General features: G+C 41.8%; 2 protein-coding genes across 8 annotated transcripts in view; one reads left to right on the top strand and one right to left on the bottom strand.

Moving 5' to 3' along the window:
• Nucleotides 1–3,996, top strand: part of P2RX7 (purinergic receptor P2X 7) — a 49,161-nt gene extending 45,165 nt beyond the window's left edge. For 5 of the 6 annotated variants that reach the window (XM_039219455.1, XM_039219307.1, XM_039219231.1 and 2 more), the window contains exon 14: nucleotides 1,063–2,472. In XM_039219455.1, coding sequence (XP_039075386.1) covers nucleotides 1,063–1,554 — 492 coding nt within the window. In that variant the 3' untranslated portion in view covers nucleotides 1,555–2,472. Of the gene's footprint in view, nucleotides 1–1,062; nucleotides 2,473–2,633 lie in introns of those variants that run through there. The other variant, XM_039219615.1, reaches the window with a different exon arrangement.
• The window catches only part of IFT81 (intraflagellar transport 81), a 184,251-nt gene that overhangs the window by 156,343 nt on the left and 1,279 nt on the right, over nucleotides 1–26,629 (bottom strand). The window lies entirely within an intron of this gene.

The raw sequence follows: 26,629 nt of genomic DNA, 5'->3' as shown, positions 1-26,629 counted from the left end.
CACTGTATGCATATAACATATTTTTAACAAACTATAGGAATCTCTGATCTCTGAAAGTACAGGTCTTTGGACATAACATTTTTATCCATTCATCGTTGGCAGACATCTGGGTTGTTTTTACCCTTTGGCTATTGTAAATAGTGCTGCTGTAAGCACTCATTATAAGAACTATTTAATTTAAAGAAACATACTCAGGGCACCTAGGTGACTCAGTTGGTTAGGTGTCCAACTTCAGCTCAGGTCATGATCTCGTAGTTCGTGAGTTCGAGCCCCACGTCTGGCTCTGTGCTGACAACTCGGAGCCGGGAGCTTGCTTTGGATTCTGTGTCTCCCTCTCTCTCTGCCCCTCCCTCGCAAAAATAAATAAATAAATAAATAAAATAAATAAAGGTACTGACTCAAACTCTGCGAATGAAGATCTATGTTACAAAGAATAGATATAAATGATGGCAATTATGGCTACTTCTCTTCGAGGACAGCAAATGGATTTTCCTGAAGAGGGAGCCTGGTGGAAAGGGAGAGAGCAGAGCAAAGTCAACAAACATTAACTGCCTACAGCGTGCTGGGTACCATCCTAGGCATTGGGGATACAGCAGAACAGTAACAAAACAGACAAGGCCTCCACTTTCATGTGGAGGAAGAATCATCAGGTGAACACATCAACTAAGATTATTTCAGATAGTGATTAGGACGGTGAAGAACACAGAATCTCATGATGTGCTAATAAAATGACGGGGGTGGCAGGGAACTCCCTAGATTGGGTGGTCAGGGCAAGAAGGTCTCTCTGAAGAGGGGATACCTGCCTTGAGGCCCAGCTATTCTGAATTTCACTTTCCTAATCTGTAAAATGGAGATAAGGACATATCTCATGAGATTCTTCAAAGGCTAAATGAGACAAGTTTATAAAACACTAGCACTGTCTTGATATATACATTTGATAAATGAGAGCTACTAGTATGCATGGGATATTAGGTGTCATTTTATGAATTAATAACAAAATTAAAGAACCTAGAAACCTACGGGCTGTCATTGCTGATGGGCTTGGAAACTTGACTTTTTCAGAGACCCTCAATGGACTTCACAAACTTGTCCAGGCTGCCCCTGTCTCTCCGTGACCCACCCCCTATTCCTGGACAACCGGAGGAGATGCAGCTGTTAAGTGAAGACGGGACTCCTAGATCTGGCAACAGCCCCGCTTGGTGTCAGTGTGGACACTGCCTCCCATCCCAACTCCCTGAGAGCAGCAGGTGCCTGGAGGAGCTGTGCTGTCGGAAAAAGGCTGGCGCCTGCATCACCACCTCAGAGCCATTCAGGAAGCTTGTCTTGTCCCGGCGTGTCCTGCGGTTCCTCCTGCTCTACCAGGAGCCCTTGCTGGCGCTGGACGAAAATGCCAACAGCCGGCTGCGGCACTGTGCTTATAGGTGCTACACCACCTGGCGCTTCGGCTCCCAGGACCTCGCCGACTTTGCCATCCTGCCCAGCTGCTGCCGCTGGAGGATCCGGAGAGAGTTTCCCAAGAGTGAAGGCCAGTACAGTGGCTTCAAGAGTTACTAAAGTCACGGGGCTGAGCAGTCATGTGAACATGACCTTTGCACCCTGAGCTTGACCTGCAAAGATCTGTGGCCAAATTTTCAGCCAAAGGGAAATGTGTTTTCCTCTCCGGCAGCTCTATGTGTGTCAGAGAGCAGATCGAACAAACAGGCACATAAGCCGGAACCCCTCAGCACGGACCCAGAGTCAAGAGATTCAGATTGATGTCTCAATTCTGTCCCTGAGAAGTTGTGTGATCCTAGGCCTTTAACCTCTGTACCTCAGTTGCCTTATTACCCAGCCCATCTCACAGAGATACTGGGAGGACAAATTGGCAGACTGTGCATGAACTTTCTTGTTCATGCATGAAGAACAACATGAATGCAGAGCAGCTCCTTATGAAGCCAGAGAGGGATAATGCACAACTATGAACAAACCCTTTGGGGGCTGGATGGAGAATGTGGATGATTAAAAGTGGCCACAAATTCTTTGGCACTGGTCCCTCAGAACCTGGTTATGTCTCCTCCCCTTGCGTCTGGGCAGCTCTGATTGCTTTACCCAATACTAGAAGTGATGCTGTGCTAGTTTGGGGGGTTTTGGTCTTGAGGCTGACAGCTTTCACTTCCGGTCCCTTGACACGTCTGCTGTGAAGGTATAAAAATCTATCCTGAGACCACCCTATCATGAGGAAGCTCAAGAAGCCACATGGAGAACAGAGACGCCCAACCAGTCCCCAGCTTTCAGGCCTCCAAGCTGGTCACTAGACATGGGAGCAAAGCCTTCAGGTGACCCCACACCCTGCTCACATATTACTGCAACTGCACAAGACGCCTTTCAGGGAACCCACAGAACAAAATTGTTGCTCTTGTTGTTTCAAATTTTATTTATTTTGAGAGAGAGAGCAAGCACGTGCGAGGAGGGGACAGGCAAGGAGAAAAGAAGAGAGAATCCCAAGCAGGTCCGCACTGTCAGCACAGAGCCTGGAGGAGGCTCAATCCCACAAGCCTGAGCTGAAATCAAGAGTTGGACGCTTCACCGACTGAGCTGCCCAGGCGCCCACAGAATTGTTTTAAGACACTAACTTTGGGTTGTTTGTTACACAGCAACAGATGACTGGGACAGAGAGCAAGCCTGACTCACTGGAACAGAGGCTCAGCCAAATACCTGGACCACCACGGAAGTTCCTTAGGGGTTTAGGTGTCTGTTCAGCAATTCTATCAGGGCTGCAGACCAAATCAGATAACCCACCAGACCAGCTCTGGAATCCATCCAATCTCACTGCTGAGCTACCCAATGCATTCTAATCCACATCCTATTTCTCTGACTGGGAGTAGCTACTGCTATTAAAAACTAGAAAAGGCCACCTTTATGCCCTTAACATCCTGTACTTTGCAGATAGTTAGAATGGATGAGGTTTGGATGCTCCTTAAAAATTAACTCCCACCCAAACCTTTCCCATTTCTATATGTCAGGTGCTAAGAATATGAAAATGGACAGTCAGGAGGTTTTAGAATCCTTCAGGATTTCCTTTTCATGGTTTTGGCACTAGAATTGATTATTCTAAATAACTATTTTAAAGAATAGAGACCATGACTGATGAAAGATCTGTGATTTTTTTAAGACAAAGTCCAAGATTTGCCATTTCGATACTTCTTGAAAACCAGATGTTTTCTACTGTGTTAATGTAAAGCAAATATGAACAAAACACTTTTGTGTTTTCTGACCCATTATTTTATCTGGCTTTAAACTCAGGAATAAGCTAGGCCAGACTGAACTCTCATTTTTGCTACTGTTCAGAGACAGTAGATTATATAGGACTTTTTATATATGTGAGATCTTTTTGAAAAGTGAATGATATATTACTTCTTCTAAATTTAAACTTTTACTTTTAGAATTCTATGTAAGAGCTACAGATTTCCATTCTGACAATCTCTGAGTCTTTATACTTTTGGGGGGGGTTGTTTTTGTTTTTTGTTTTTTGGTGCCTTCTCCCTAGTGTGTTTCTATCACCTCTAGAAGCCGCAAATGGAATCAGAATGTAGAATGACAGGTAGTCACTGGATCCACCTACTCTTTTCCTCCATCTTCCTCACAGATGCTTTAGGTGAGAGGGTGATGTGTTATGCCAACCATGTGTAAAATGTCTTACACTTCCTGCAATAACATTCGCCATGTTTGTATCTTGTTTTTAGCCTACTGCATAAAGTAATGTCATCAGCAAAGGCATCCTAAGGAGTATCACCCTTTGTAGGGTCTGTTTCCTTGTACTCAAGTGCCAGGTGGTCACTGTCTCCTGTCTGTGCTCATGTTTTCTTGTAAACGTTGGCTGATTTCATGTAGCATTGGTAATGAACTTGCATTCTTCTCTTCAGAGGGCACAAGTCTTTAAACACTTCCTAATTGTAGCTTGGCAATGTACATGTCTTAACTAGACTGTTTTGATAATAAAAAGTAATGTATAATTTATGATTACTGAAGTGCTTCTTTTACTTCCTTTTCTCAGAGGATCCCCAAATCACAGTTCATTCATTGACACTTTCACTCAACATATATTCACAGAAGCACTATAACATAATAAGATATATATTTGGTCTCTATTCCCAGTTCCTGGCACCAAAAGATACATATTTGGTCTCTGTTCTCAGAACTCCTAAATCCCTTGGAACTTTCTGGGTGTTAAGAGTATCTTGTATTCTAATAGGCAACTCTTGGTGGGCTCCTAACTTCAGGACGGGGGCTGGTATCCAGAAAGATGAAGCCATGATCAGAAGCTTAGAACTTTGAGCCCCACTTCACATCCTCCAGGGTGGAGACGGGTTGGAAATTGAGTTAATAACTGATTATGCCTACATGATGAAGCTCCCATAAAAATGTCTAAATTACAAGATTTGGAGAGTTTCTGGATTGGTGAATACATCTACATGCTGGGAGGGTGGTGTTTCCCAGCTCCACAGAGACAAAAGCCTCTGTGTTCAGGACCCTTCAGCCTTGCTCTATGTCCTTCTTCATCTGGTTGTTCATCTGTATTTTTTTATTATATCCTTTATAATAAACAGGTAAATGTAAACAAGTGTTTCCTTAAGTTCTATGAACCATTACAGCAAATGATTGAACCTGATAATGGGGTTATAGGACCCCCCAATTTCTAGCCAATTGGCCAGAAGTACAGGTGACATCCTAAAACTTGTGACTGGCGTCTGAAGTGGGGGACAATCTTGTGGGACTGAGCTCTCAACCTATGGAGTCTATACTAACTCCAGTAGTTAATGACACAGTTGAGTTGTAGGACACTCAGTTGGTGTCTGGAGAGTTGGAGAATCGGTTATGTGGGGAAACCTCACAAACATTTGCTATCTGAAGTGTTATGAGTAGATTATAGGAAAACGACTTTTCTTTTAAGCACTCACTAGAGACCAATGATAGATAAGATTGCTGCTGTTACAGAGATTTGAGGAGATGGACATTAATCAAATCATTCAAACATAAACTTGCATCTTGTGATGAGGATCATGATAAAGAAGAAAAATGATGCTCCGAGAGCCCAAAATAGGGAGATTTGACCTCTTTGAGGAGATCACAGATGTCCTCCTTGCGGATGGAGCCCTTTAGCTGAAATCTAAAGGATAAGTGCTAGATAACTAGGTGAATAGGGTAGGAAAGGGCATTCTAGGCAGAGAGATTAGCATGTACCAAGGCCCTGGGGAATAAAAAGCAGGCTTATAGAACTTAAAGGAGACCCTGGTGTCTGTTTCATAGATAGAAAGGGGAAGTAAAGCATGAGATAAGACTGACAGGCAAGCAGGGGCTGGACTGTGTAGAACCTTGCGGGCCATGGCAAGGAGTTCTGTCTTTATCTTAAAACCAATGGACGGCCATTGAAGGGTTTTAAGTAGCAGCCTGTTAAGATTATATTTGTTTTTTTAAAAAGCATATTTTTTTTTGAGAGAGTGAGCACATGTGAGCGGGCAAGAGGGGGAGAGAGAGAGAGAGAAGGAGAGAGAGGGAGAGAAGGAGAGAGAGAGGGAGAGAAAATCTTAAGCAGGCTCCACGCTGAGCCTGGAGCCCGACACAAGGCTCAATCCCATGACCCTGGGATCATGACCTGAGCCGAAACCAAGAGTCAGATGCTCAACTGACTGAGCCACCCAGGCAGCCCCTTTAAAAGACCATTCTGGGGGCGCCTGGGTGGCTTAGTTGGTTAAGCGTCCGACTTTCGCTTAGGTCATGATCTCGCAGTTCATGGGTTCAAGCCCCACGTCGGGCTCTGTGCTGACTGCTGGCTCAGAGCCTGGAGCCTGTTTCAGTTTGTGACTCCCTCTCTCTCTGACCCTTCCCTGCTCACGCTGTCTCTCTCTCTCTCTCTTAGAAATAAATTTAAAAAAAAACATTAAAAAAAAAAACAATAGGGAATTCCTAGACTTTAGGCTATTGATGATATTGCCCTTTTTTTTTGGGGGGGGGAGGAGGTATTTGTAGTAAGATATTTGTAAACTGATGGAGACTCTTAACAGTTTAACCATCTGTTTTCTGTCCTTTNCTCTCTCTCTCTCTCTCCTAGAAATAAATAAAACATTAAAAAAAAAAAAAAGACCATTCTGACTGCTGTGTGGAGAATGAACGAGGAGTGGTGGTAAATACAGTCGTAATTTTTATTTCAGCCTTTCCCTACTCCATGAAACATTTGCCAAAATTGCAGTAAAATGAACTGATTCTTTTTTCTTTCCTCTTCATCTTGCAAAGTCACAGAAAGATGGGCCGCAAGAAAAAAAGGAGGCAAAGGTTTAGCATGTCTTGATTTTTAGGGTAGTTCCTGTCCCCAGGTTGGTGGGGATGAGATCACTCGTTGAGGTCTGGGTCAGAGGTAGGAATGCACCAAATCTAGAGACAAGTGGCAGCAGTCAGCAGAGCCTACCAATGTATTTCACCTTGTACTGTACAGCCTAAAGTCGAAGTGTAATATTACAAGCCAGCTTGACATTTGGTGAAATCAGGAGAGCCTGATGGCTTAAACGCAAGTTTCCCTCCCCAACCTGTTCCCATGGAAGAAGTCACCTAGACAAATGACCTTCTTTGGCATATGGAACAGATACACTTTCTCCTGACCCCTGAGTAGGGGGTTTGAGTTCTCCACCACCCATGGAATTATCCAAAAGACAATCACATCCTCCCGTGGGAATCACAGGACACTCTCATGATACTGCAAGCACGCCTAACTCCCACTGACTCTGGTTGTCCACTCTGGTCCCAAATGCAGCCCTCCGACCTGTGATTATGTGACTAATAAACGGCTGCCAATCACCCATCACCTGTGTAGTGTTGGGCGTCATGCATTTGGCCATCTCCCTGATCTTAGCAGGGAAATCCTTCCCTCACCAAGGGGATGAAATGGAGGTGATTAAAGAACCCCTAATTCCTGGCCAACTGGCCGCGCTCAAAAATTAAGAGGCTTGGTGTAGCTTTTGCACAGTCATTGTCTGCACAAAGCCCTGCCTCCTAGAGCCCACGAGAAACTGGGACCCCCACTGTCTTTTGCTCAAATGAGCCAAATGCGTACACTGGGTGTGGTCTCACTTCCTACTGCTTGTATATTTCTCAACCCATATTCTCATTCCATGCAGTCGTCAATCTGGGTGTCCCCAGTATCTGCTGACTTCTGCTCTCTTTGGAAGAGATCACTATCTTCTGCTTTTACTGTGATCTTTCAGGTTCCTATTTTCCAGTCCCAGAAGGGTTACAGACTATGTTTCCAAAATAAATGGTGATCCATAGAGAGGATTTCGCATTTCTAACATCCTTAGTTCCTCTTACTTGTCAAAGTCACATGAGACTAAGTCTTCTGGAATCAGTGGAGGAGGCAGCCAACAATGACTGGCCATTTTAACCAAATGCCATTCTTTTTTTTTTTTTAAGGTCATTTGAGAGAAAGAACAGGGGAGGGGCAGAGAGAATGGGGAGGGAGAGAATCCCAAACAGGCTCTGCAATGTCAGTATAGGGCATGACACGGGGCTTGAATTCATGAATTGTGAGATCATGACCTGAGCTGAAATCAAGAGTTGGACACTTAACCAACTGAGCCACCCAGGTGCCCCTAAATAATTGCCATTCTTGACAAGGCTGGATAAGTGCCTATGCAAGCTTGTTGAGTATGGTAATTTATGAGTTATATTTTATTTCCCCAAGCAAAAAATAAGCTCCTCCAAGGCAAAGGGTTCATCTTGGTTTGGGGTCCATTACATGCCTATTCTAGCACAGTGGTGCAGTGGGAAAGACTCTGGAAACTGACCACCTGAAGTCAAATCCTGCTGACTCACTAATTAGCTCAGTGGCTTCAGGCAGCTTATCCAATTCTTAGAATCCTCAGTTGTGTCTTTGTGTCCAATAGTTGTTTTAAGCCTTAAATATTATAAGTGTAAATGTATGTAGGACAGTTTGCTCACTATCTACCGCAGAGTAAGCACTCAATAAAATAATGTTGGCTATTATTATTTTTTAAAGTTTCAGGGGTGCCTGGGTGGTTCAGTTGGTTAAGCGTCTGACTTTGTTTCAGGTCATGATCTCGCCTTCATGGGTTTGAGGCCTGCATCAGGCTCTGTGCAGACAGCTTAGAGCCTGGAGGCTGCTTCGGATTCTGTGTATCCCTCTCTCTCTCTGCCCCTCCCCCACTTGTGCTCACTCACTCTCAAGAATAAACATTAATACAATTTTTTAAAAATAAAGTTTTAGCCATAGGTCTAACTATGCTAGCTAGCCATTACTGTTATTTTTTAACTCTATTTATTTTGAGAAAGAAAGAGAGAGAGCACAAGTCGGGGAGGGGCAGAGAGAGGGCTGCCAGCATAGAGCCCATCTCAGGCCTCAATCTCACAAACTGTGAGCCGGATGCTTAAACAACTTAAACAACCCAGGCGCCCCTGTTATTTGGATGGTGCCCGGGTATCACTCCTAAATGCCTGGCCATATATTTAACCACCTCTAGATATTCTGCTTAAATAGTTTAGAGGCAAATCAAATGGGTACAAAGGAGAAATCACTATCTCTGCTAACTCCACCTCACCCGCAGGTGCTACTCCAGGAGTTCCAAGCTCAGAAATAGTACCACCTACCATCAGCTCAGTTTCCCAAACCAGAAATCCAAAGGACAGACTCCACATCTCCTGTCCCCCTTCTCTGTCCTCATTCCATCCAATCTCATTAATTCACTCAGCAAACATTTACGGAGCACCCCGGCTCCCAGCGCAGCTGCTGGGAGTAAACGTGAACAAGACAGGCTCTCCCGGAGGTGGGGGAAGCAGGTAAGCGATGTGTAAAGAAATGAGAGGGGAATAGCTTGGGATAAAGGGTATATGAAAAACAAGCAGCATGCTGTGACAGAAACAATGGAGTTACTTCTGACAGGGGTCAAGGATGTCCTCTTCAAGGAAATGGCATTTAAGCTGGATCCGAATGTCAGGAAGAAGCCGGCTATGACAAGTTGGAGGAACAAGACAGCAAGTGCAAACACTGAAGTGGGAAAAAAGTGAGCATGTCCCAAGAACTGCCAGATGGCAAGTGTGACAGGGACATTTACTATACAGTCCCTGTCTTCTAGGTCTATTCTGGGAGGGACTTGTTTTCTTACCGCTTCATAAATGGTGTGGGTCCATTCCAGTGAACCGAAAGGGCAAAGAAAGACAAAATCCACACAGGCAAGAGTAACCACAGGGAGTTTTGTGGAGCCGTGAGACATGAGCTGGCCCTCCCTAGATGAAGAGAGTGGGAACACGGGACACATTATCTGGGGGGATGAGAAGACGCGCTCCTGAGAGGAACAGCAGCATGAGGCAGGCCCAGAAAGAAAGGAGTATGGTATGCGCTTAGATTACTAGTAGACCTGGCTGGCTCCCCAGAAAGGAGATGAAGAATAAAAAGAGACTGATTTGGGGAAATTCTTAAAAACAAACAAACAAACAAACAAAAAGCAGAGGTGTTTGGGCCAATTGCAAAGTCAAGATGGAGCGATTCTTGGGCTGACCAGGGACACGAGGAAAGCAGTGACTCAAGAACATCCTTTGGGCAGCCGTGAGGACACTGGCTGGAAGGGAAACCCTCTCTGGGAAAGGAGAGTACTTAGGAAGCTGGCTGGGATCATATAGGAGTGACTCAGTAAGAAACCTGGACTCCTAAGTTGGTGACGGTGATAGGAAGAAAAGAAAGAATCCAGTAAAGGGTTGTGTTAAATTCCTTCAGGTCCAACAACAGGGATTGGTCAAATACGTTACGGCACACTCAGGTAACAGAGTTGCACACAGCAGTTTAAAATGATGCCAGAGAAGGATGGCAAATGATATTGAGAGATGTTCAAGGAAGAACACAATGTACATGATGTTTTTCCTTAAGGACAAGGTGAGCCTTTAATAAGAGTGAGAGCTCTCTCTCTCTCTCTCCCTCCCTCTCTCTCTCTCCAGCAAAGATAGTATTTGTTAAAAACCTTTAATCCTCAATGTGCATTTAAGAAGACAGAGAAAAGCCTCCTCATTCCTCACTGGAATATGCCACAGATAATGACAAATCAATTCAGAGATATCAGAAAAGGTGAATGGTATTTCCTGAAATCCAAAAATCCAGATTAAAAACCATCTTTTCAGTTTTCCTCTACAATGGTTTGTTTGGGTAAGTCAACGAAGAGTTGGCCTATGGCTGGCTTTCTACCCCCTGTCATGGGCTGAAGTTTGCACCCTCACTGGATGCACATGTTGAAATCCTGACCCCCATTATCTCAGAATATGACTGGTTTGGGGGATATAGCCTTCACTGAGGTAATTAAGGTCAACTGAGATCATACAGGCGTGCTCTATTTCAATCTGACTGGTGTCCTTAGAAGAAGAGATTAGGACACAAGCGCAGAGGGAAAGAACTAGGAGAGAAGCCTCAGAAAAAATGACCCTTGCTGACATCTGGATCTTGGACTTTTAGCCTCTAGAATTGTGAGGAAACAGATTTCTGTTATGTGAACCACACTATCTGTGGTGCTTTGTTATGGCAGCCCCACCAAATACACCTCCCTTCTTTCTTTTTAACTGTGACAAATATATCTTGAATATAAAACATAATGCTTGGGCTTGGTAGTTCCTCAAATACTGAAATATAGACTTTCCGTACGATCTAGCTATTCCACTTCTAGGTATATACCCAAAAGGACTGAAAGCAGGAACTCAGATAAACACCTATACACAAATGTCCATAGCAGCATTACTGACAAGAGCCAAAGGATGGTAACAACCCAGTGTCCACCAAAAGGTGAGCAGACAAACAAAATGGGATGTATCTATACAATGGACTATCATTTGACCACAAAATGGGGTGGAGTTCTGACACATTCTGCAACATGGATGAACCTTAAAAACATTATCCGAAGTGGCCCCGCGTCGGGCTCTGTGCTGGCTGCCAGCTCGGAGCCTGGAGCCTGTTTCAGTCTGTGACTCCCTCTCTCTCTGACCCTCCCCTGCTCACGCTGTCTCTCTCTCTCTCCTAGAAATAAATAAAAATATTAAAAAAAAAAAAACATCCGAAGTGAAATAACCCACACACAAAAAGTCACACACTGTATCATTCCATTTATGTGAAATATCCAGAACAGGCAAATCCATAGAGGCTGAAAGTAGAATAAAAGTTACCAGATGCTAGAGGAGGGAAATAGAAAGCTGGTGTTTAATGGGTGCAGAGCTTCTATTCGGGAGGAGGAAAACATTCTAGAGATGGATGGTAATGACGGTTGCGCAACATTGTAAATATACTTAATGCCATGAATTGTACACTTAGAAATTGTTGAAATCAAATACACGGTATATATATTTACCACAATTTTTTAAATTGCCAAAACCAAAACCAAAAAAATAATGCATAGGCAACTGAGCAATTTTTTTACATTTTGTGGATATTTCTTTATTCTATGAAAAATATATACTTTCTTTGCAGCATCTAGACTTTCTTTTAGTCTGAGTCGCAAACAGAGGCTGCAGCCAGCTTGCTGTGCAGATTTCCTCGTACCCCCCCCCCCGAAAGCATATAATGTGTCTTGTAAGAACATATTCCAGTGGAGACCCCAGCAGGGCCAGCAAGCCAGAAGAACAATATTTGTGAGGATGTGCAAGGAAGAAGGGTGAGCCAATGGCTGGTGGATATAAATCTTACCTTTGGCTTTCTTAGGGTGCAACTCAAGCACTAACGTTGCCTGAGGCATTGAGTTGGCCATCTGCCACCAGAGGGGAAAATGTCTACTTTTCTAATGGGAATAACTCTGCCTTCCACTTCAAATAAAGCGCTACAGGACAAGGCTCACAAAGGCACTTGCTGATTCCTGTGTTGAGTCAGGCTCATATGCATGCAGGCATCGAGTGTGTACTGTGGCCTTTCACAGTTTGCTCAGGGAACACCTACGTTTGTTCCTGGGTCGCCAGGAGAGCGAAGTGGCTTGGCCTCCATGGAGGGTAAGGTGGGAAAACCTGCCTGCAGCCAGGCAGTGCCAGTGAGCAACTACTGAGTGTCTTTACAATGTGGAAGCTTCTGAATGTGCCACAGAAGCCACATCACAGAAGGGCTAGGAAGCTCATCCTGGAAATGAAAGTGGCACCCAGGAGAATAAAGGGCAGCTGAAGCTGCTGCCTCATAGTAACATTAGAACACACAGAGCATTTTAGAAGAGAAAGAAATCCTTGTGGGAAATTCACTTTAAATAAATCCAATGTACAAGAATCTAGATTTACAAAAGAAGTAAATAGGATGGGTGAAAGTGATGTTTCTTTTACAAAGTGGTTCAAAACAAGATAAGATCCTTTTCAATAACATTTCAATGAAATTATATAAAAATGGAGTCCTCGTTTTTAGGTGCTAATCTATCAAAGAGCCTGGGTTGCAAACACCTAGCAGGTTGAGACCTCATCTTAGTTTTCTTATTTGCAAAAGGAAAAAGGCAGGGCTAAATATGATCTCTAAGGCACTTTTAATACCAAAATGATTCCTTCAGGGGCACCTGGGTGGCTCAATCAGTTAAGCGTCCAACTTCAGCTCAGGTTGTGATCTCATGGTTTGTGGGTTTGAGCCCCCAATCAAACTCTGAGCTCATAGTTCAGAGCCTGGAGCCTGCTTCACATTCTGTGTCTCTCTCTCTGCCCCTACCCTACTTGTGCTCTCTCTCTCTCTCAAAAATGAATAAATAAACACATGAAAAAATGATTCCTGCATTGTGTAAAATGAGATCAATTTGTACTTGACATTTAGCTTATATTAAGTGCTTAGCACAGCACCTGGTAAATGGTCAACAAACCATGAGATCATGACCTGAGCCAAAATCAAGAGTCGGTTAATCAAATGTAACCAAGTGAGCCACCCAGGTGCCCCAGAAATTTATTTTTTAAAGATGGATTTTAAAAATATTTGAAAACCACACTGTTGGTGGGAATGTAAACTGGTACAGCCCCTCTGGAAAACAGTGTGGAGGTTCCTCAGGAAACTAACAATAGAACTCTCTTATGACCCAGCAATAGCACTGCTAGGAATTTACCCAAGGGATACAGAAATGCTGAGGCATAGGAGCACATGTACCCCAATGTTCATAGCAGCACTCTCCACAATAGCTAAAACATGGAAAGAGCCCAAGTGTCCATCAACAGATGAATGGATCAAGAAGATGTGGTTTATCTATACCATGGAATACTACATGGCAATGAGAAACAAGGAAATCTGGCCATGTGTAGCAACATGGTTGGACCTTGAGGGTGTTATGCTGAGCGAAATAAGTCAGGCAGAGAAGGACAAATATCATATGTTTGCACGTATAGGAGGATTAGGAGGAACTTGACGGAGGAACAAGGGGGAGAAGAAGGGCGGAAATGGTGGGGGAAAGGGAGAGAGGCAAACCATGAGAGACTCTTGAATGCTGACAAAAGCGGGGGGGGGGGGGGGGGGGGGGGGGGGGGGGATGGGCATGGAGGAGGGCACTTTGGGGATGAGCACTGAGTGTTATGTAGAAACTAATTTGACAATAAACTATTTGTAAAAAAAAAAAAAATTTGAAAACCAAATATTGCTAAATGACTTCTGGAAATATTTAAAAGTAGATAATAATAAAAACACCACATGTCAAAATTGGTGGGACACAGCAAAAGCACTACTTTAAAGGGAAATTTATAGCTTTATATACATTTACCAGAAAACAAAGTTAAAAAAGACATGACCTATAGTCGGGTAAGCATCCGACTCCTGATTTTAGTTCTGGTCATGATCTCACAGTTCGAGAGTTCCAGACCCACATCACGCTCTGCTCTGACAGTGCAGAGCCTGCTTGGGATTCTCTCTCTCCCTCTCTCTCTCTGCCCCTCCTCTGCTCATGCTCTCTCTCACAAAACAAACAAACAAACAAACAAACAAAAAGAGACATGAGCTAAGCATTCAACTCAAAACACTGGAAAAAAAGAACCAAGTGAAAGATAGAAGAAGGAAATAATAACGAGTAAGGCAGAAATCATTGAAATATAAAGCAACGGCAACAGCTAATAAAACTAAAAGCTGGCTCTATAAAAAAATTAAAAAGACAGAAGTCTTTCCAGAGATGTGTGTCTAAGAAAAAGAAGCAAACTATAGAGAAAAAGTAGAACATAATAACAGTCACATCAGAAATTTTTTAAAATATTAAGACAATGATAAACAACCATGGGATGATAAATTTGTGTGACTTTCTCTGACTGACCCTACTTCCTATTTTTATTGTCTGTTGCCTGTCTCCTGACACTGGAATGTAAGCTTCTGGAGGCAGAGGTTTTTGTCTGTTTGTCTCCAGATAAACACCACATACTGTATAACCATTTGACGGACGCATGGATGGATGTCCCCTATAAGCCAGTATGATGAGGTCAGGTGAGTTCTTCCCAACACAGATGTTTTGGTTTGTCTTCAGCAGATTTACCCAGGTACAAGGACAACTGCAAAGGAATCCTGGCAAAGGTCCCTGGAATCTGACCATACCAATGATACGGAGCTACTACACCTTGATTATTTTGGGAGCCACTCAGAAAAACTATGACCTTCTGGCTCAGCAGGCTACAACTGTGCATACATCCTGGATGTGGAGAATAACAGACAGGAAAACAGTTTGGTGGTCCCACGAGAAGTTAAACATAGAATCACCATAGGATCCAGCAATTCCCTTCTTATGTATATACTGCAAAGAATCAAAAACCAAGGACTCAGACTAATACTTGCACACACGTATTCATTGCCACACTATTCACACTAACCAAAAGGTGAATGCAGTCCCCGTGTCCATCAGCTGCTGAGTGGATAAATACATGGGGTATGCCCATACAACAGTATGTTATTCAGCCATAAAACGGAATGAAACACTGACACGCGCTACAATGTGGACAAACCTCAAAAATATCCTAAATGGAAGAAGCCAGACACAAAATGTCACGTGTTGTAGGATTCCATTTACATGAAACATGAAGACAAGGTGAATCCACAGAGACAGAGAGGAGATTGTCAGTTGCCAGAGGGAAGTGGGGAACTACTGCCTAATGGGTGTGGGGTTTCCTTCTGGGGGGATGCAAGTGATTTGGAACTAGATAAAGGCAGTGGATGCACAACACTGTGTGTGTGTTAAATGTCACCGAATTGTTGACTTTGAAATAGTTAATTTTATGTTACGTGAATACACATACATACCACACTCAATACACAACACAGACCAAATACACATTTGGCCAAATGGCTGCATGTTCACATCAGTAACCACAGTCCAATGTCTCTTCCATTGTACAAGAATAAATCCAAAGATTTCCCAAAGATTTGTTATTTCAACTTCACTATGACATTTTACTAATCAAATTTTAAAGTTTGAATCTTATAGTATATGAATATGAATTCCCTAGGACTGTCCCTGGGATTGTTCACTTCAAATTGTTCAAAGGTAGAGCTAAAATACTTTCGGCTGCTTTGCCCGACCAGGGCACTGTTGATCGTGATGTTGCTATCAAACTGCCAAATTTTCCTTCCTTCTAGATACTGTACCGTGGTGGTGGTGACATGTCCTCCTCAACTTCTGTACTTGAAAACTGGGGTGACAATGATCATGTAATTTCAGGGAAATGATCCCACAAACTAAAGCTTTGCATACTGTTTGAGGATACTTCCTGTGTATTTTCAAGAGCAAGTTACAGATTTTCTTCACTCATATTTTACTTTTATTGTATTTTTTAAGGTTTTATGTTTAGGTAATCTCTCCTTCTAATGTGGGGCATGAATTCACAACCCCGAGATCAAGAGTCCCACTGACCAAGCCAGCCACGTGCCCCTCCTCACTCATATTTTAAATTTTTTTTTTAATGTTTATTTATTTTTGAGAGAGAAAGAGGTAGAGGGAGGGGCAGAGAGAAGGGGAGACAGAAGATCTGAAGCGGCTCCATACTGACAGCGGCAAGCCCCATGTGGGGCTTGAATTCACAAACTGTGAGTTCATGACCTGAGCTTAAGTCAACCGCTTAACTAACTGAGCCACCCAGGTGCCCCACATATTTTAAATTTCTAATGTCTTCAGGCCTTTATTCTTATTCAAATTATTATTTAGCCACCAAAAACTCTCTCCTAATAGCCTGTCAATTTTTCTATTAAACTATTTGAAAGTTCTTTTTTATTTTTGAAAATAAAATCATGGCAATCATTATTTTACTTTAGTTATAAATGTAAATGTACATATTTTTAAATTTTTTAATGTTTATTTTTTAGAGAGAGAGAGACAGAGTGTGAGTGGGGGAGGGGCAGAGAGAGAGGGAGACAGAATCTGAAGCAGGACGCTCCAGGCTCTGAGCATCAGCACAGGCCCATGTGAGATCATGACCTAAGTGGAAGTTGGATGCCCAACCAACTGAGCCACCCAGGTGCCCCTCTAAATATATATTTAACCTACTGATAAAATTTCAGCATATAAAGAACCTAAGGAGACCTTTTTCATTCCAGTTACAACTGGAATACTCACCTACATTCAAAAATGAATATTAATGTAGTAACAACACATTGCAATAACAGGCCTCATTCACACAGCTCACATTGATACTCTGATTGAAGATGATGGTTACTTTAGGCAATTCCACATTCGTTGATGGTATAAAACTTCAGAGAGGCTAGAAATGATGCTGAAGTAGTCAAATGACTACTTGGCTTTCCAGAGGCTGAGACCAAAACCTAAGCCAAATGGCAGATTTGGGCCAAAGAGAAGGCTGAGGCCAATGGGTCCCACCTCTAATAAAGAGGCTAACTTCAGGAAACAGGAGATGAGCCTTCTGGATATTTCTTAGGGCAGGAAAGAGGCAACATTTAGCCTTAACTGGCTCAAAGAAAGTGACTGTAGTTTGTCACCTCACTTCCCATTTAACTTCCTACGGACAGAGAAATAAAACCAGAAAAGAGGAAGCAACTGAAGAGACAAAATGCCACTTTCCACAAACACTTCCTCTCAGTTAAGCGAACTCCAGGCCATGCCATGCATCTCTCATATCTCAGCACAGCTCCCGTAACACACACCGAACACTTGAGCTGTCAAACTACTCAGATGCATAGTGTTCAGACTACACTTAGGAATAGGAAAGAACTGGGAAAATCCCAAGAGAAGACTTTGTGATTTTCTTACACGAACTTAGAGATGACTGTTATCTGCACCCAGACAATGGAAATTCAAGATGTTATTATCAGGCAGATATTTTTGGAGTCTGACGAGCCCTTCCCTCTGTGCTTTTTTTCTCTCTTCGCCACCAATTATTACCAAGAGAAATCTCTTATGACAGTTGGAGGCATAATAACTAGGAGGGAAAAAGCAAAATTTCCAGAGTATTTTATCAAACACTAATGAGACTGAGCTTTTACTCAACTGTAAAATGGGATTCTGAGTATCACTCACGTGTAGATGGTTTTCAGAATAGAAAGTTCTATGAGAGCCAAAGAAACCTGTATTCCATTGTGTTGGATTTAGATCTGCTAGAGGTAATTTATTTGGCTAATAAAATACAATAATCACTGGGGGCTGAGAAAGATAAACACACAGTTCTGTGTATTCCAGAAACCTCTGTCTCTGTCAGATAACACAGTAGATGGGTTTTCATTGAGACAAGTTACATAAAAAGTACATGCTTTGTTGTTGCTATTGTTTTGTATATTTTTATTCAGTCTTCCAGGTAAGCTTGAAGTTGTTGGATATAAGATCAGAAAAGGTGAGGTTTAGAGGCTACATTTCTTGCAATAGTCCCTTCTGTTTTTTTTAACAGATCTAATTCAAGTTTCACCAGTACAAGTCTCTTGAGAGTGAAGCTTGGGATGGACCCAGGGAGTGTGGGAAGCAGGGTCAATGGGCGGTGGCGGCCTGGCTCAGGATCCATGCTATCACGAGCCTTCCTGAAGCTTGTTAGTATGGCTTGGTCCTAAGAGTCACCCACTCACCCTGGTTGCCAGGTGACTTCCCCAGCTTTAGCACTGAAAATCCCATGTTCTGGGAAACTTCTCAGTCCTAGGCAAACCCTGGCGGTTATCACCTAAGGATTTCCCTCCCTTGCTTTAAGCTGTATCATATACATCCTGGGTTGGTTTCAAATCACTATAAACTTTTCAGGTTAAATCTGTATGCTTTGTAGACTTTGTCTCTTTATATCACGTACCACCACGGTATCTTTTTCTATCATTGAACAGGACTCACCCTAGTTGCCACAAAAGCATCATTAAATGAGGCAAACGTTTCTACTCTGTTAAAAATCTTTATCTTCCCACTTATTTTTTAAGAGAAAAAAATCCAAATTCACACAAATGATCTTGAATATTTTTTAGAGCTCTCATTTTGTTTGGGTGAGAGATTTATCTTCTGTGCTTATAAAACTTATTTTGTAGGGTGATATCATTGTCCTAATTGAGCTAGCTTTGTACGTCTCCCTTGAGCTCTGGTCCTTTCCCATATATTTGAGTGTACAAAGAAAAGCACACACTGAAATCCTCCTAGAAGGAAACAAACAAAACTGTCCTGAGATTAATCACTAACTAAACTCATTAATTATAAATGGAATTCTTTGTAGCTTTATCTGAATTAAGAATCTTATGTTCATAATATTTATATGGAGCTAGTAACTGTATTAGTTTTCTAACAATGCTGTAACAAACTGCCACAAATCTAGTGGCTTAAAACAACACAAATATATTATTTTATTGTTCTGGAGATCAGAAATCCAAAATGGGTCTTGTGGGCTAACATCAAGGCTACATTCCTTCTGGAGGATGTAGGGGGAATTCACCTGTTGCCCTTTCCAGCTTCATTCCTTGGCTCATGGCCTCCCGCTAGCAATCTCTTCTCTCTGACCTGCACAGATGTCGTCACAGGCCTTCTCTAACTACTTCTTCAGCAGCCCCTCCTTAGCATTTTTTAAGGACCCTTGTGAAAAAGCTCACCTGGATAATCCAGGACAATATCCCCATCTCAAAATCCTTCACTTAATCACATCTGCAATGTCCCCTTTGTCATATAAGGGAACATATTCACAGGTTTCAGAGATTAGGACACGGATATGGAGGGGGCACATTATTCTGCCTCCCACAGTAATTAACACACCACCTTAGAAAGTTACCACATTGGACACTAATGGGACTGTATCTTTGGGTCTTATTTTCCTGAGTCCGTTGGATAATCCTTCCAAATATTTAGAACCTAATAGCTGAAAGTAAATTTGAAAAGATATTTGATTACATCAGGGAACAATTGATTACATGCTAACATCAGGGAACATAATGAAATGTATGGGGTTTCCAATAACTCTCACCTCCACAAGCAAGATTTCTCCCATTTCAAGCTTCCCCCACAATCATTATCCCTTAATCTTGGTACACACCAAGTAGTCGAACCACAAAAACAATCCCACATAACATTGCGCACTGATTTAGAGTGAACAAAACAGCTTTACCACATCTGAAGGCTATATAATGAAATAGTTAAGAGCCAAGATTCTGGAATCAGACAAGCGTGGACTCAAATCCTGGCTCAACTGCTTGTATGGACTCTCAGAGTCTGTTGTTCTCCTCAGTGCCTACCTCATGCTTCATGGGAATGAAACTCAGTTTACAAAGCATTTAGCAGGGTCTTGGCTGTTGTTATTACTATCATAAAGACAATACCATACTTGACACCGTAACACTGACCTCCATTTGACATATAAAGAAACACACTGCCAAAAAGCTCTAAGGATGCACAACCAGCAAATACCCATATCCCAGTGCCTGGCACACACAGGACCCATTCCTGAATACCTTGTTTTCAGTGATAGCAGACCCGTTCCCTACAGGTCAACCTCACAACTGCTCCATTACCTCCTGAATTGCCAGCTTTATCCCCTATGCATCCTCTATTCTCTGTCGCCTTCCAAAGGGGGTGGTGCCCGAGGTCTTTTTTACATCCAAGACCAAATGTCACAGGCACTTGGATTTCAAAACGCAGTTACAGAAAAACATCCAGTTGATCAGCAAGAATATCATACTTCCCATTTTCTCCATTTCGATAACCTGTAATCCCCCCTACAATGAATGAGAGAAGACATTTGCAGAGCATAAATCTGATAAGAAATTGTACCTAAATACATAAGGAACTCTTAAAACTTAAAGGGGCAAATCACTCAATTAAAAAATGGGCAAAGGAGGGGCGCCTGGGTGGCTTAGTTGGTTAAGCTTCCGACTTTCGCTTAGGTCATGATCTCACGGTTCGTGGGTTCGAGCCCCGCGTCGGGCTCTGTGCTGACTGCCAGCTCAGAGCCTGGAGCCTGTTTCAGAGTCTGTGACTCCCTCTCTCTCTGACCCTCCCCTACTCATGCTGTCTCTCTCCTAGAAATAAATTAAACATTTAAATAAATAAATAAAAAATAAATAAAAAATGGGCAAAGGATCTGAACAGACATTTCTCCAAAGATGTACAGACTGACCAATAAGTATATGAAAAACTCAATACCATTAAATATGGAAATACAAATTAAATGTATATACAAACATTCACATATTTGAGTATGGGTAGGTTACAGTCCATATTGGTTATTTTCAGGGATCGTAATGAGCTATTAGAGAATACTTCTTGTTAAAGGAATGCTGGGTTGGATAGGGTTAGGATGCACAGAGGATTATCTGTGATCAGCACATGGCCTCTAAGAGAAGAGTCAGGGTTTTTTTCCCTTCTGTAGCAGCTTCAGGCTTGAGGACTCCATGGGGAAAGAAACAGTAAAATTATGAAATAATTTATTCCTCACTTTTGCTACCAACGTGTTCTATATTTAGGGAATAGGCTGTTTCTGGAGGTATATATAATTATACATTTGGACTACATGTATCTGTCATTATGTTATACAATGACGTATTTCACAATGTCTATGTGCCAGATAAGTAAATCTTACATCTTTAAATGCCTGAACATTTAATTGAAACTTTTTTTTTTCATTAAAGATACTCCTGAACAAAGAATACACCTTCATCTGACAAGCCTTTTATGGCTCAAGACCATTGTAACAAACATCATTCTTACCATGCTATAACCAAATGATGCCCTACGGGACACTGAGGTCAGCCACCTCAAGCCTCTCAGATAAATGGTCCCAGACTGATGGGCTTTTTTGGAGTTTTGGGCACTACTTTTCCCAACGACTTGTTTTTATAGGCTGTTAGTTTATTTATTACTGCTCTCAGTATTGGTGGCTTCAGGCAGTCCCCCCGCCCCTTTAATTGGCTGCACTGACACCAACATTTAATGCCCACATTACCAGTAACAGTACATCTTTCACCTCTCGGAACCTAGAACCATAGCCAAAGCCTTTTCAATTCCAAGTTTCAAAGCCTACTAGATTAAGGAGGGGGGGAAATGAACATTAATTATCAGGCTGTGGGAATATCTTAATGGCAAAAGTGAAACAAGGGCACAGAACCAAGAAACAGAAACTCAGCAGAAACCAAAGAGGCCATTTTCTTAGCCGCCCTCACCTCTGAGCCCCTTTGCCCATCTGTCTCACACTTCTGCTTCTGCAGACTCCCCTTCTGGGCTTCTCCATGGACATGACTGCCACAACTGGAAGGTAACATCAACTCAGTTCTGGTCTCTTGCAGAGAACAAAGAGCTTCCTCTCTCCCAGTGTTGCAGTCCCAGAGGAGAGAATCAGGTTGGCCCTTTGGGGTTAGGTTTCCTGTGTGGCCCAGATGGCTGTTGGGGCCACCTCTGTGAGGAAGGGCAGTTTTTAGAGGAAGAGTGTTGTGGCAAACTGGTGGCTTAATGTGCAACAAAGGACCCAGGTGATCCAGATGTAAGAACTCAATCTAAATTAAAAATAAAGCTCTGTGTGAGGGCCTGAGGAGCTCCTATGTGAAGAAAAAAACATGAGGTTTGGCCCCGTTCTTGTGTATGTATATTGTTTTTTTCTGAGGGCTTGGTTGTCTACTCCCTGTTGTTGTTTTTTAATTTGATATGATTCATACACCATAAAAGTCGCCCTTTTAAAATGTGCAGTTTGGTGATTTTTAGAATATTCACAAGGGTTCTGCAACTATCACCATTATGCAGTTTCTGGAACATTTCATCACCCCAAACAGAAACTTTATACTCATTAGCAATCAATCCCCAATACTCCTTTCCCTCAGCCCTAAACAACTGCTAATCGACTTTCTGTCTCAGTGAATTTTCCTGTTCTGGACATTTCATATAAACAGAATCACATAATATGTGGCCTTTTGTAACTGGCTTCTTTCAATCAGCATTATGTTTTCAAGGTTCATGCACATTGCCACATGTATCTGGGTTTCATTTCTTTTTATGGCTAAGTAACAGTCCATTGTCCGGACATACCACATGTGCTTTTCCGTTCATCAGCTGATAGACGGTTAGGTGATTTCCACTCCTTGGCTATCATAGATGATGCTGTGACACTGACGTACAAGGTTTTGCATGAACTTATCTTTTCGATTCTCCTGGGTATATAGTACCCCTAGGAATGAAATCTCTATATCACACAGTAATTGTGTAACATTTTGAGGAACTGCCAAACTGTTTTCCAAAGGGGTTGCACCATTTTACTTTGCTGTCAGTTATACAGCAGTGTATGCGGCTTCCAGTTTATCCACACAGTCTTCCCATCTTTTTCATTGTCCCTCATCTTAATTATAGCCATGCTAGAGGATGAAATGATATCTCACTGTGATCTTGATTTGCATTTCCCTAGTGGCACTGAACATCTTTTTATCTTCTTGACCATTTTTGTATAATCTTTGTAGAAATGTCTATTCAAATCTTTTGCCCATTTTAAATTGGGTTGTCATTTTACTGATGAGTTATAAAAGTTAAAGAACTTTTATTTAGGATATTTAAGATGCTACGGGGCGCCTGGGTGGCTTAGTCAGTTAAGCGTCCGACTTTCCCAACTTTCGCTTAGGTCATTATCTCGCAGTTCGTGGGTTCGAGCCCCGCGTTGGGCTCTGTGCTGACTGCCAGCTCAGAGCCTGGAGCCTATTTCAGAGTCTGTATCTCCCTCTCTCTCTGATCCTCCCCTGCTCACGCTGTCTCTCTCTCTCTCTCTCTCCTAGAAATAAACAAAAAAATATTTTAAAAAAAAGGATATTTAAGATGCTAGACCTCTGTCAGATACATGATTTGTAAAGACTTTTCACATTGTATCGTCTTTTCACTTTCTTGATGTCCTTTGAAGCACAAAAGTTTTAAATTTTGATGAAGCCCAATTTGTGTATTTTACATCTGTGCTTTAGGTCTCATGTCTAAAAAACCACTGCCTAATCCAAAGTCATAAGGATTTACACCTATATTTTCATTTGAGTCCTACAGTTTTGCTCTTACACTTAGGTCTTTGATCCATTTTGAGTTCATCTTTATACACGGTAAGGGATAGGGGTCCAACTTTATCATGTGCATGTGGATATCCAGTTGTTTGAACACCATTTATTGAAAAGACTTCTTTCCTCATGGAATTATCTCAGCACCTTTGCTGAAAATCTCATTTTTTAAATTCCTAAGGTTGCTCAGTAACTGACCATACTCAGTCAAGTATACAACAAATGTGCAACTGGATGTGATTTAAGATGTAGGTATGTGAAAAGTCCCTGCTGTAATCAGCAATTACTTTCACTTTACATAAACTAAGATTACTCTAGCTACTACAATGGATATATTTTTTTAAATATATATAAATTTATTTATTTTATATTTATTTATATAAATTCTTTTTTATTTATTTATTTTGAGAGAGAGCATGCAAGCAGGGGAGAGGCAGATAATCTGGGAGGTAAAGAGAGAATTCCAAGCAGATTCTGGGCTATCAGTGCAGAACCTGAGGCAGGGCTTGATTTCATCAACCTCAAGATCATAACCCGAGCTGAAATCAAGAGTTGGACACTTAATCAACTGAGCCGCCCAGGTGCCTATATATTCATTATCTTAACTGGTCATGGTCCTCTGGGTATATACATATGTCAGACTTATACACTTGTACACTTTAAATATGTGCAGTTTACTGTAAGTCAACTATGCCTCAAGAAAATGGTTTTATTGTTTTTTTATTTATTTTTTAATTTAAATCCAAGTTAGCTAACATACAGTATAATAACGATTTCAGGAATAGAATCTAGTGATTCATCACTTACATAGAACACTACACTCAGTGCTTATCCCAACAAGTGTCCTCCTTAATGCCCCTCACCCCTTTAGTCCATCCCCCCACCTAACACTCCACCAGCAACCCTCAGTTTGTTCTCTGTATTTGTCTCTTTATAGTTTATCTCCCTGTTTTTATCTTATTTTTGCTTCTCTTCTCTCATGTTCATCTGTTCTATTTCTTAAATTCCATCAGTGAAATCATATTTGTCTTCCTCTGACTTATTTCACTTACACAACATCCACGTTGTTGCAGATGGCAAGATTTCATTCTTTTTTATTGCTGAGTGATACTCCATTGTGCGTGTGTGTGTGTGTGTGTACACATCTTTTTTAAAAAAAAAATTTAACATTTATTTATTATTGAGAGACAGAGAGAGACAGAGCATGAGCATGGGAGGGGCAGAGAGATGGGGAGACACAGAATCTGAAACAGGTTCCAGGCTCTGAGCTGTCAGCACAGAGCCTGATGCGGGGCTCCAACTCACAAACCACGAGATCATGACCTGAGCCAAAGTTGGATGCTTAACTGACTGAGCCACCAAGGCACCCCTATACCACATCTTCTTTATCCATTCAGCAGTTGTTGGACATTTGGGCTCTTTCCATACTTTGGCTATTGTCGATAGCGCCGCTATAAACATTGGGGTACATGTGCCCCTTCAAGTCAGTACTTCTGTATTCTTTGGATAAATACCTAATAGTGCAATTGCTGAGTCTTAGGGTAGTTTTATTCTTAATTTTTTTTGAGGAACCTCCATAATGTTTTCCAGGGTGGCTACATTCCCAACACTGCAAAAGGGTTCCTCTTTCTCTGCATCCTTGCCAATATCTGTTGTTGTCTGAGTTGTTAATTTTAGCCATTCTGACTGGTGCGAGGTGGTATCTCATTCTGCTTTTGATTTGAATTTCCCTGATGATGAGTGATGTTGAGCATTTTTCATGTGTTTGTTAGCCATCTGGATGTTCTCTTTGGAAAAGTATCTGTTCACGTCTTTTGCCCATTTCATCACTGGATTGTTTTTTGGGTGTTGAGTTTGACAAATTCTTACAGATTTTGGATACTAACCCTTTATCTGATATGTTATTTGCAAATATCTTCTCCCATTCTGTCAGTTGCCTTTTAGTTGTGCTGTTTCCTTCATTGTGTAGAAGATTTTTATCTTGATGAGGTCCCAATAGTTCATTTTTGCTTTTATTTCCCTTGCCTCTAGAGACATGTCAGGTAAGAATTTGCTGTGGCCAAGGTCAAAGACATTGTTGACTGTTTTCTCCTCTAGGATTTTGATGGCCTCTGTCTTAGGTTTAGGTCTTTCATGCATTTTGACTTTATTTTTTTGTGTCGTATAAGAAAGTGGTCCAGGTTCATCATTCTGCATATCACTGTCCAGTTTGCCCAACACCATTTGCTGAAGAGACTGTCTTTTTTCCACTGGATATTCTTTCCTGCTTTGTCAAAGGTTAGTTGGCCACATGTTTGTGGGTCCATTTCTGGGTTCTCTATTCTGTTCCATTGATCTATGTGTCTATTTTTGTGCCAGCACCATACCGTCTTGGTGATTACAAGCTTTGTAATACAGCTTGAAGTCTGGAATTGTGATGCCTCCAGTTTGGTTTTCTTTTTCAGGATTGCTTTGTCTATTCGGGGTCTTTTCTGGTTCCATACAAATTTTAAGGCTGTTTGTTATAGCTCTGTGAAGAACGCTGGTGTTATTTTGATTGGGATTGCTTTTTTTTTTTTTATGTTTATTTATTTTAGAGAGAGAAAGTGCACACATAACTGTGTGAGCAGAGGAGGAGCAGAGAGAGAGGGAGACAGAGGATCCAAAGCAGGCTCCACACTTATAGTGTAGTGCCTGATACAGGGCTCAAACCAACAATCATGACCTAAGCCAAAGTCAAATGCTTAACTGACTGAGTCACCCATGTGCCCCAGAAAGCAGTTTTTAAAAACAGATAAACTAAGGGCAAGAATTTAAATGTAATAACTTTCTTTTCCTAATCTTTTTTCAAGATCAACTTCTCTGGTTGGTCCTACGGGCAGATTACCAACTAGTAATTTAGAAACACTTGTTTATACTTTTCTCTTACCTGCTTTGTTCCCAAACACAAGCAAACCATTTAAACTCAAGATTTTTAAGGCTGAGACCATCTCATTACTATGGGCAAGGGTTAATGAGACATGGAACTGAGTTTGGGCCCTTAATTGAAAGCATTTTTAAGTCTCCTTCCAATGAGAATTTAGCAACTGGATTTTCCTTTTCTACATAGAATTTAAGACCTCCAAACGGCACCAAGCTCCATTTTGGCAGAGACTTCATCTATCCGTTCACCCTCATACCCCTAGCATCAAGAACACTGCCGAGCACACAATAGGCACTCAGTAAATGTCTGTCAAACGAATGACTAAAAAT

Source organism: Hyaena hyaena, unplaced genomic scaffold (assembly GCF_003009895.1).
Source record: "Hyaena hyaena isolate Hyena2069 unplaced genomic scaffold, ASM300989v1 scaffold_0, whole genome shotgun sequence".
Taxonomy (NCBI): Eukaryota; Metazoa; Chordata; class Mammalia; order Carnivora; family Hyaenidae; genus Hyaena; species Hyaena hyaena.
Note: the sequence above shows the minus strand (reverse complement) of the source record. Positions and strands in the feature narration are given on the sequence as shown.